Below are 12,539 nucleotides of genomic sequence, written 5' to 3'. Positions count from 1 at the left end.
AATGAGTACAGAAGTTGTATTCTATTCCTTCACCAATACCTCCCAGCACTAAGCTAACCATTTTAAATTAGTCCTCTTTCAAATTACGTTTTACAGCATAAACTAATGATAGGTTTAACAAGATGGCTTAATTTTTCCTTTAAAAAATATATATAAAACTAAAGACAAACCAATTAAGAAGAAAATAAATAAATAACATTGCCATATAAATCACCTGGAGAGTCATATGGCTGTAAGGGTAAAGAATAAAACTTCCACTGCTAAAAAGACAGCAACTAAAGAAGCTACAAGGAAACCAGGGAAACTAAATATAAGATGCTAAAACTATAAAACCACAATCTAAACATTAGGTCAAACTAGACAGATGATCAGCAATACCAAGAAGGCATTAAGTGACAGTTATAAATGATGGAAAACAAATACTGTCAACCACATGGCCCAGTGGAAAAAAACCAGTAAATGTTACTCACGAAAAACAAATCTATAAAGAACATATGGATCTATTATCAAGCAAATGTTTCTAAGAATCCTTTATAAGGTGAACATAAAATTAATGGAAAAACAATTCCATTAGGCTTACCCATGGCAAAGCCATCATCAGTAAAGGCAGCTCCAATTTTATTTTTTTTATTCAACTTCTCCTTGCAACTAATGGAATGCTCTACAAAATTGAGGGTCTAAAAAGATATAACAAGATATTATAGAAACAATTGTGCTAAGAAATTTAGTTCCTAAAACAGACATTTCAAAAATTATAAACAGAATTTCTTCTAGGTTCTTGTCCTTTTGATCTGAAACATTTGCCTCAAATACTTTCTTGGTGAGGAAACAATCTGCACAATTATCTCTTAATGGCTCGTCTCTCCAAGTCCTTTAAATATGGGCACTAACCTGAGCCCAGTGCCTTGTATTTGGTTCATTATTAAATATTACGCACATTTTAGAGATGAGAACACCGAGGCTTAGAAGATTTAGTACCAAAGTAATACAGTCAGTGAATGCTGGAGTCAGAAAAGTGGGCCTGCTTTACTTCAAAGCACAAGCACTCTTAAACACATGCAAGGCAGTTCTTACAACCACCCTCTCAATTCATTCTAATATACTATTTCTTACCATGTTCTTGGTTAATAAGGATTAGTAGTCCTTTGGCTAAAGTGTGAATTCCTCAAAACAATACTACTCTTGAAAATGCAGCTCTTCCAAAATACCTTACCTTAATCATATCTTTTATTCAACAAAGTTTTACTGAAGCTAACTATATACCAGGCGTTATTAAGTACTTAAGATAAAAAAAAAAAAAAAAGATTACTATCCAGAGTTCACACTCTAGAGCAACACTGTTGGCAATGATAGAAATATGATAATGAAAAATGCTAGAACGGTGTATATCTGCACCACTCCAGTGCAGTGAGCCACTAGTCACATGTGGCCACTGAGCACTTGAAAGGAGGATAGTATGACTGAGGAATTTAATTTTTAATATTATAAAATTTTAATTAATTTAGGTAGCCACATGTGGCTACATATGGATAGCAGAGCTCCAGAGGGGTAAAGAGAGAAGTATGTAAAATTATGATACAGTGTAATAAGTACTATAATAGCCTACACTGGAAACAAAATATCAAGTTTCATCTTTTTGCCTGTGAAACTTGACAATCACATATTTCTGAAATCTTTATCAACTGTTATTTAAATCTTTTTTAGACATCTCATTTAGGTTTATCTTTTTTCTGGAACTAGACTGTAAACTCAAGCATAAGAAAAGTATCCCATACTTCTTTGTAATGGTCTTAATCCATTTTGTTTTCTCTACCACTAAATGAATTCTGACAGCTGCCCTGTAAAACTCCAGACCCCTTCCCTAAGCTCACCACTGGTGTCACTGCTATTTACTATGGTGTGAGTATACTGACCTTGAAATTGAAGAAATGTGGTGAGAACTCACCCTAACCTAAACTACAGTATTACCAAGTAAGACACTCACCTCTAGTCTTACATTATCTTAAGATGAAAAGATGCTTATCAGATGAATAGGGACAACTTTGCTACATCACAGTTATAATTATGATAGAGGATTAACAATAAATATACAAAAGAAACAAACTTAATGAAGAAAAAGCTGTCTACAGACTACTAGCTACTTTCAGTAGGTAATAATGGTTTAATATGCAAGAAGATATGTGTTAACAATTCAAGCAATATGAAAAGTTATTATTCTTGATCCAAGTTAGATGTAATAAAAATCTAACTTGGTGATACTCAGATTTAGAGCTATCCATTTATAAAATTTTTTAAAAACAATATAGAACCTTTAGGGAAAAGCAACTCTTATCACTAATATATACCTCTCTAAACTCCTAACTCCATATCCCCCAATGGAACAATTTTTTACAATTCAATTTTTGATAACTTGAGCTATTTTCAGATGGCAACTATAAAATTAGAGTAGAACAAATTATATACTGTAAGGAGAAAACAATAAAAATTCAGTCTACATGTTAGTATTTACTACAAACAGAGATGTTATCCTCAAACAGTATCTTTTAGAGATGTGTTAGAAAAAACTTCATATTGTAACAGCTAAAGTTAGTCTACATGAAGCACTTGAAATGATTATATAATTCCACCCAAAGAGTCTATGGTATACATGCAATGGCATACAGTCAAGCAATTTAAAGAACACTAGGATTTCTCTGTCAGTTATTATTTACTAACAAATACGAATCTATCTTAACTATAAATGAGTCTCCTTCAGCATAAGTAAAAATTCTAAGTAACATTCACTGAGATTACATTAAGTTTTATCTACAACCAGAAGTCAGTAATGTAGTCTGTGTGCATTTCGTGCTACAAAGAAACCAGATTTATTAATACTTTTTTCCTTAAAACTCATTTTAGGTTCTGGAAATACTTACCAGAGGGGGAACAATGATATAGAAATTTCGGAGATGTATATTCTTTGGCCTTCGAAATTCCGGAGCAAAAACATCTACAAGCATTTTGAAATATTCTGTGCCTTCAGCAGAATTTCGTGTGTGATCACTGAGGACTGAATCCAAATGCCTAAAAAGCAAAAAATTATTTACTTGGTTCCTTTCTCAAAAGAAGGTACGGCTTTTTAAAAATACATCTCTTATTAGGTAAGATAAGAGAACTCAAAAAGCAGAAAACATTTTAAGATATTTCTACGTCAATTTCCTTGGAGTTCAGAATAAACTCATTTTCTTATGAACAGAAACTAATATTAATTTAGTCCACAAAATATAATATGTAGAGCATCTTGGGGCTTAAAATAATATAGTTCTATATTTCTTCTTCCCACAATGCTACCTGTAGAACCCCATTTCATTGTAAATAAATTCCTCTTCATCTTAAATCTCTTCACTAATGTTTCTCCTACATCTCCTCACCTCAACTTAAACCTGGCCCTCTTTCAAGAACTTATCTCTTCCCTTTCAACTTTTGGAAATATTAGCTGCTTTTTCTCCTACATTCCTCATGTAAAGCTACTACCATTTTCAAATTATCATCCCTCCACCATTGGAAGGTAGAAATCTCTCATCTGTGATTCATATGATACAAAGATACCCAACTACCTCTTCCTGAAAAGAAATCTACTACCTTTTAAACACTGCCTTAGCTTGATAAGGATGCCTGTTCCAGTTCTCCAATGTCTACATGGGTAATCTATTCATTATCATGACAAAACTCCTTGACTTCACCTGACATGACCTTTCCTTCACTCAATGTCAACCAACCACTCCTTTGCACAAATCTGGACCGTGCAATTAGCAGTCAGCTTTACCCTAGAGATTTTAAAAGACAATATCCCACTCTCACTTCCTCAACTGCTTCAAAATATATTTTAAATGGTCACCAATTTTAGAGTGAATGATATCCTTTAACAAGAGATAAATGTCCAATTTCTTCCTTTGATATACAAACCACAATCTATTTTAACCATTTTCAGGCACATGACTTATTAACCCTAACATGGCTTCTATAATCTGGCAAAAAAATAAGCTATCTAAAAGAATATTCCAGAGCAAATCTTCCGTGCTAGGGCCTTATTCTCATAAAAATGCACACACATTTTCCAGTATATTTTTAAAAATTTCAAGCCTATCAAAAAGTTAAAATATAGTGTAATGAACACCTGTATACCCTTAAACTAGATTCACCACTTGTTAACATTTTGGCACAATTGTTTTCTCTGTTTTTCTAAAACGTGAAAATTGCAGACCTCATGATACTTAGGCCATAAATGCTTTAGCATGAATTTATTAAGAACTAAGACATTTTCCTATGACGTCACAATACACTATACCCAAGAATAAAATACAGTAATATCTAATATACAATCCATGTTCAAATCTCCCCATTTATTCCCCAAATGTCCTTTACAGCCATTTTTTTTCCTTATCTCGGATATGATTAAGCTTGACCCATTACATTTGGTTATTATCTCTTTATTTTCCTAATCCAGAACAGTCTCCTTGCCTACTTTTTCACAAAATTTGACATTTTTAAGAGTCTAGGCCAGGTGTTTCATAGAATGTCCCACATTCTAATTGTCTCCTCATAATAAATTTGGAGTAAACATTTCTGGAAAGAGTGAGTACAAACTAGGTACTTGCCATTACACTGAATCAGGAGGCCACATGTCAGTCTGTCCCATTACTGGTGACACTAAGTTGGATCACTTGGTTAAGGTGGAATACATCTCTCCATTGTAAAGACAGTTTTCCCTTTGTGATTAATAAGCAATTCTGTGGGATAATCTTTTGAATGAATAATCTGTTCTCCAAAAAACTTTTCAAGTATTGTAAGTGGTGGTTGCAAATGGTCATTTTTTTCACCTTAAATTGTCTCATCTCTTTTATAGTTATTAACAGGCATTCTTCTGTAAAAAAGAACTTTCATTCTCCTCCTCCAACTTTCTTATCACTATGACTCCTGGATTTTTTTTATTCAATATATTATATAATCTATTTCTATCAGTATTCGTTTTGATGTTCAGGTTGCCTCTACTCTGTCCAAGGGGCACTCCCCCTTCATGCCTGATTCAATAAACTATTGTAATTATTAATAATAAAATCTACATTTTTCTAAACTAAGTCTTAACAATTCTGCATGCCTAAAATTTTAAGTTACTTTACAAAATCACCACTGACTCAAGTCTGTAAACTTGTATTATCCAATAAGATAGCCATTAGCTATTTAAATTTAAATGAAATAAAATTCAAAATTCAGTTCCACAGTCCCATTTCCCATATTTTGAGTGTTCAGCAGCCATATCTGGTAGTGGCTATTGTAATGGATGGTGCTGCTCCAGATTACATGCAAGTAAAACAACAAGTGAAATGAATTTTATAAATGAGATATCTGGCATTCTTTTTCTTACATTAAATCTTCAAAGATTAGCTGTGTACTTTACATACATCTGAGTTGAGCACATCTCAATTTGGACCAGCCACATTTCAGTGCTCCAGAGCCATGTGTGGCTAGTGGCTGCCAAAGTGAACAGCATGTCCTAGAAGATCCCTCTTTAGTAAAGTTGGAAAGATCTTAGAATACTGTAGTCTTTCTTTTCTTTTTTTTTTTTTTTTTTGAGACAGAGTCTCACTCTGTTGCCCAGGCTAGAGTGAGTGCCGTGGCGTCAGCCTAGCTCACAGAAACCTCAAACTTCTGAGCTCAAAGGATCCTCCTGTCTCAGCCTCCCGAGTAGCTGGGACTACAGGCATGCACCACCATGCCCGGCTAATTTTTTCTATATATATATTTTTTTAGCTGTCCATATAATTTATTTCTATTTGTAGTAGAGATGGGGTCTCGCTCTTGCTCAGGCTGGTCTCGAACTCCTGAGCTCAAACGATCCGCCCACCTCGGCCTCCCAGAGTGCTAGGATTACAGGCGTGAGCCACCACGCCTGGCCAGAATACTGTAGTCTTAAGAAAACGTATTTCATAAACTGAGACCATAATTTGTATAATAAAACACTGGCATATAAATATTACCTTTAGTCTTCTCTGTAATGTCTTATATAAACACATATTTTAATCTACAAATTTAGATTATTCTAAAATTAGATTACCTTGCTGCTTTTAATGTTTCTTCTGCAAGACCTTCTTCTTTTACTAGTTCTTCAAAATTTACAATATCTTCAAGATCAGGCACAAATCTACATAAGAATGTGGGAAGGAATTTATTAGGGCGAGTAAAATATGTACATTGACGCAAACGTGTAAGTGGTACTGCAAGGCTTTAAAATTTTCAACTATGTATTTGGAAAGAACTTTTCATTTCAGTAATATTATTCATATCCCCACTTTAGTTTCAAATTGAATTTTAGATATGAATAATCAAATACTTAAGTTTTAATCCTTAAAATCATGTAATGTTTACATTCATTCATAAACCATAACCTTAAAAGAAACAAATATTTTCAAAAGTCTGCTGCAGTCTTAAAATTTAAGGAGAAAAAAAATCTAAATAGAATAGTCTCCACATTTTATCTCAAATTATCAAGAGTAAATACCTTCTCTATAATATCACTTATAGATTTAAATGACATAATTTTTAAATGGCATAAACAAAGCAAAAATGTTTGCATACATACCTAATGGCATTGCTGCTACAATGAAGACCACCAGATCTTATCATTCGTACATAGCCCATAGCATTACCTTAAAATCCACACAAAAAAATCAGATATTTATATAAATAACTGTAAACTATAACAACCAAGAATAGTGTTATATATAGTAGTCAATTACAAAGTTTCTACTAAGTATCAAAATATTCTGCTATATTTTACTTCAGTTCTTGTTCCATACAAAGTAAAACTATATTTCTGCACTTAAAATATAAATGTACATACTCACATACATCTACATTAAATTTAAAAATAAATGTAACTTTCATTTGATAAACTAAATTCATTAAATGCTGACATTAAAATGATTAAACTTTTAAAATTACAGTATCAGTATTTCTTTACTCTCATATTGCGAGTCAGTCTTTCTCACATACATACACATACACACAAACACACACGGTTGGAAGAGATATCAAGAAATCTTTATTTGATGCCTGTCAAATTTATATCTCCAGCCTGGGCTCCTCTTTTGAACTCTACACTGTTTTATCCAATGCCTATACCTACGTGTCTAAAAAAACCTTTAAGTTATGTCGAACTCAAACTCAAGATCTTTATACCCAAATTTTGCCTATCTCATAAAGTGGCAATTCTATCCTGCCAGTTGCCCGGGCCAAATGCCTTAAAGCCATCCCTGACTCCTTCCTCTCCACTTTATATCCTATCAGTAGGCAAATTACGTTGGCTCTGTTTTGAAAATGTCTTGAAAAACCACTTTCACCACCACCATAGCTATCCCCTGTTCCAATCCACCATGCTACCGCTTGGCTGGACCACTGCAGCACACAATGGCCTCCTGATTTCCTTACTTCCACGGTTAGCCTTCTGCCTGCCCCCACCCCAATGTTTTCCCTACATAGCAGCTAGTGAGTCTTTAAAAACTAAGTTGGAACATATCATGCCTTTTCTTCAATGGTTTTCCACCTCAGAATAAAATCCAAAGTCCTTCTGTGGCCAGCACAGCCCTGAATGATCTTGCCACTGTTCTAATCCCATGTCCTATCACTGATGTCTTCACTACCTCCATTCCAGCCTCTCACTATTCCTCAAAAATGCTAAGCAGACTCAGGCTTTTGCCCTTACCATTGCCTCTGCCTGGTATATCTTTCCCTGGATATGCACATGGCTTATTCTCTCATGTGATTTAAGTCCCTGCTCAAATGTCACCACATGAACACTTTCCCTGAACACCACCACCCGGCCCCATTACATCTCCTTACCCAGCACTTATCACTAACATATTATATATTTTTGTTTGTGTCTCCCCCTACTAGAATGCAAGATCCCTGAGTACGGCCCTTGTCTTCACTGCTTCATCCTTAGAGCCAGCATGTCCTGGCACACTATAAAAATCCAATATAAGTGCACTGAATTGAAATTACTTGAGAGAAAGAACAGATGAAAAGGAAATAAGCAGTTAACATTTCATAATCATTACAGTAACATGTATTTTAAATACATTATCTCATCTGATGTTTTTAACGACCCTACAAAGCATTATCACTGAAATTATTTTAAGGCCTATCCCAACATTAGAGAGAATGGTAAACTTTTTTAATGTGTATCTTAGAAAAATTAAATGTCTGGTTTCACTGTTTTCCTCCAAACTGTCAGACAAATGTTTAGCTCATCAATATGTGAGAGGCTAGTACAGAACAGTGGTTAAGAGCCAAACTACCTGGGTTCAAATCTGGACTCTGCCACTTGTTAGCTGTAAGAACTAGGCCAAATTATGTAATCTCTTTGTATCTTAGTCCCCTCATCTGTTAAATTAAGCTCTATAAGGGCAGAGACTTTGTTTACTGGCATATATACCACCAGCACCTAGAAATATTTGTTGTCGTAAATAAATACATGTGGAATCAATGAATGGAAAAAATACCTACTTTGTAAGTGTTGTGGTTTCACATGAGTTAAAACATGTAAAACACTAAGAACAGTCATGGCACATAGTAACTGCTCAATACATGGTAGTAGTTATTATTTCAGCAGGCAGGTTATTAAGTCAAGAAGACTTCATTTTGCTCCCAGGTCTGAGATTCTTTACTCCTTTTCTCAAGATATTTAACAGTCAAAAGCACATTACAGTGTTTAATAAGAAAAGAATTTACATTTAGAATAAAGAGTAAAATGCTCAAAGTGAAAAGGATAACATTCCCCAATTGTGGAATGCATACAGGTGATAATCAAGGTGACATGAGATAATACACAAAGAACACTGCAGTGGTCATACATTCTGGTGAGTATTAGGGGAAAAATGACTGGTATACTAAGGCCCATGATTTAACAAAATGTTATTTCATAGGACAAAATTATACTTTCAAAAAATACAAAAACATGAAACAAATAATAATACACACAGTACTCACATAATGCAGAAAATCTAATATTGGTGTGGTGAATAAAGTTTAAGCAACACTGCTCTAGAAGGACTGCTCTTAATCTGAGGTACACAGATCCTAGCTTTAAGCACCTGGACTCCAGTATGTTATATACAAAATTATGTGTGTGTGCACATGGCCATTAGTTCTGGGCGAATCAATCTGCAGTTTTCATCAGATTCTCAAAAAGGGTTAAGAACTACTGCTCCAGAAGTTCACCACCTAATGTGAAATCAAATATCTCCTTGAAGAAAACAATAGTTATTTGACATTACTTCATATTAAATAGTTTAAAATAAAAAATTTACAAAGATAAAATTCTCTAAGTTCTTGTCCTAACAGAAATGTCTAATACGCAAACCAATTAATCTACATAAAACTTAAGCTAGCATTCAATGACTTTACTATAGAGCTAAATGCTTTTAACATCTTTCCCACTAGTAAATTTAAAGCCCCTTGATAGCAAAGGCCATTTGTATTCCCAGCACCTGGCAGAAAAGTTGCCATTACAGAATAACAGATGCTTAGTAAATTTTTTTTTTTTTGGGGGGGGGGGGCAGGGTCTTGCTGTGTCACCCAGACTGGAGTGCTGTGGCACAATCACAGCTCACTATAAACTCGAACCCCTGGGCTCAAGCGATCCTCCTGCCTCAGCCTCCTGAGCAGCTGGGACTATAGGTCCAAATCACCATGCCCCGCTAATTTCTTTTTATTTTTTGTAGAGACAAGCTCTCGCTATGTTGCCCAGGCTGGTTTCGAACTCCTGGCCTTGAGCAATCCTCCTACCTCGACCTCCCAAAGTGCTGGGATTACAGGCATGAGCCAACACACCTAGCCTTTAGTAAATGTTTGATAAATGAATGAATCAACCATAGGAGGCATAATTTTCCCAAAATATAGTCACTAAGATGTTACCAACTGCTTGGTTAATATAAACTGTGAAGAATATAAAACACCTTTGGATTCAGAACTAATAATCCTGGTTTAAGTCTCAGCACCACCATTTATTTCTTTCTCTGAGCTTCTATTTTTTCATCTTTAAAACAGTGATTACATGCCTATCTCACAGCATTACATTAACCGTGATGATGTATGTGAAAGCTCAAGTATAAAGTTTTGTTAATCTGTAATTATTTTTAAATGTAGTTCTTGCTTTTAAACATAACATACTATATTTCAGAAGACAAGTTCTACTTGTAAGACAGAAGGACAATAAATTATACGCACAAGTGAAATGGTATAACACAGAAAAATTATAACATTCAATGTTTTATCTTTAAATAAATTTATATGTAACTTATTAACCTAAATTATTAACTTTTCATGTAAATCTTTTAAACCTTCACATTTAGGCTGTAATTTGAGGGAACCTTTTTTAGAAGCCCAAAATAGTGCCTTGAACACAGTAAGTACTCAATAAGTACTTATTATTAATATGATCTTTGAGATGAGTTATTAAATAACTTTTTAACTTCATTGAAGAGATTTTATTTAACTTATAATAGTCTACAGTCTATCAATTATTTCTGCACCAACTGTCTAATCATACTTAAAAATTTTTTGGTAAGAAAATTACCCTAGGAGAATAAAGTTGAGCTCAGGCATTCAAGTAACAAACTGTCTGTTAGTATGAGATATTTAATACACAAGGTAGACTCTTTGGATTTGTATTTTATTTCCCAACACTTTCGTAACAACTTACCAATTTGGCTGATGAGTTGCCTGAACTGATCAAGGTAGCTCTGTCCCTCTGGTGTTATTCCAAGTTTTCTTATGCCTCGATTAAATTTTTCTGCTCTATCAAAAGGATACTAGAAGAGATAATTTTAAGACTACTTTTAATAAAGACATCAAGTAAAGCATAAAATGCCTATCAAAATAACCATGCCTATACCACTCTCCTTTCTAATTCTGTATTTCATTATGCTTTAAAAAAGAAAAAAGCACTCAAATCTAATGAAAGAAATATGTAGGATAAAAAGTACCAATGTTCAAGATCAATATAAATCATTTTTTCTTTTAGACATTAGCTAAAGGGAATATTAATCAATGCCACAAACTTAAGTTCCCCACCACCATTATTAGTCTCCTAACACTCAACTATCCTATCAGACAGAAAAAAGAAACCAATTCCTCCCAGAAACATTTGTTCATAGATGTGTGAACAAGTTTCTGTGGGTTGAATAGGTATTAGGAACTTTTTTTTTTTTTTTTTTTTTTTTGAGACAGAGTCTCACTCTGTTGCCCGGGCTAGAGTGAGTGCCGTGGCGTCAGTCTAGCTCACAGCAACCTCAAACTCCTGGGCTTAAGCGATCCTACTGCCTCAGCCTCCCGAGTAGCTGGGACTACAGGCATGCGCCACCATGCCCGGCTAATTTTTTGTATATATATATTTTAGTTGTCCATATAATTTCTTTCTATTTTTAGTAGAGATGGGGTCTCACTCTTGCTCAGGCTGGTCTCGAACTCCTGAGCTCAAATGATCCGCCCACCTCGGCCTCCCAGAGTGCTAGGATTACAGGCGTGAGCCACCACGCCCGGCCTGGTATTAGGAACTTATAAACACACTCTTCCCAATGAACACACATCAGCTGGGTTAAAATTTCTAGTTACCATCACACAATAGCATGATTATTTATCTCTGAATACTAATAATTTCTATTCCAATAAAAATGAGATAATTAATATTCTCTACTGATAATTATCTGTAATTTTATTAGATTACTTTACTGGAAATTAACATTTTGCAGTTCTGACATTGAAAACAACTAGCAAGTATGACACAAGACAGCTGGAAGTAGGTGAATCTGAAGAAGGGTTATTAAAATAGTTCTGTATGTGGCAAATCAAATACAGGACTCATCTAAGCCTGCTGGTTCTCTATCCACATGGTTACATGCATCTGCACTGTTACCACTTAACAATGCATAGGCTCTTCACTTCACTATGGGAAAACTCAGCCGGGATGGCGAAGGGAAAACATCATTTTTAAATATTGTTGATGGGAATGTCCATTGTGCAGTGTTTTTGGAATGCTTGGCCATATGGACCAGAATTTTAAATGCTTATAGTCTTTTTCCTAGAAGTTTCTCCTAAAGCAATCTTTCTGTCAGTAGTAGTCTACAATTACCTAGAAATGGATGTGGAAAGATGTTACCTGTAGCACTGTTTGTAACAGTGGAAAATCAGAAAAACTTAAATATCGGCCAACATAAGAGAGTTAAATAAGTTACAGCACATGTATTAATACATCTATATTATCAACTCTTAAAAAGAATGAGGTAGATCTGTATGTACTGACATGCAATGAGCACACTACAAAATAGTATGTATAGTTATTACTCCATTTTTGCTATACAAAAGCAATACGTATGTGTAAATATGTATATTTATCACAAAGATATCTGAGAGGCATCACACTTCATTGTTAATTCTGGAGCAATTGCCTCCAGAAAACAGAATCGAAAGGAAAGAAAAATGAGGGGAGGATATTTAGTTTT

At 34.4% G+C, this 12,539-nt stretch overlaps 1 protein-coding gene across 2 annotated transcripts in view; it reads right to left on the bottom strand.

Moving 5' to 3' along the window:
- Positions 1-12,539, bottom strand: part of WASHC4 (WASH complex subunit 4) — a 58,784-nt gene that overhangs the window by 4,963 nt on the left and 41,282 nt on the right. For both annotated transcript variants that reach the window (XM_069491667.1, XM_069491668.1), the window contains exons 26-30: positions 10,742-10,850; positions 6,620-6,686; positions 6,095-6,181; positions 2,916-3,063; positions 581-677 (exon numbers count right to left, since the gene is read on the bottom strand). In XM_069491667.1, the coding sequence (XP_069347768.1) occupies positions 581-677; positions 2,916-3,063; positions 6,095-6,181; positions 6,620-6,686; positions 10,742-10,850 (508 nt within the window). The remainder of the gene's footprint in view (positions 1-580; positions 678-2,915; positions 3,064-6,094; positions 6,182-6,619; positions 6,687-10,741; positions 10,851-12,539) is intronic.

This window comes from Eulemur rufifrons, chromosome 16 (genome assembly GCF_041146395.1).
Source record: "Eulemur rufifrons isolate Redbay chromosome 16, OSU_ERuf_1, whole genome shotgun sequence".
Classification (NCBI taxonomy): domain Eukaryota; kingdom Metazoa; phylum Chordata; class Mammalia; order Primates; family Lemuridae; genus Eulemur; species Eulemur rufifrons.
This window is presented reverse-complemented; position numbering and strand designations above follow the sequence as displayed.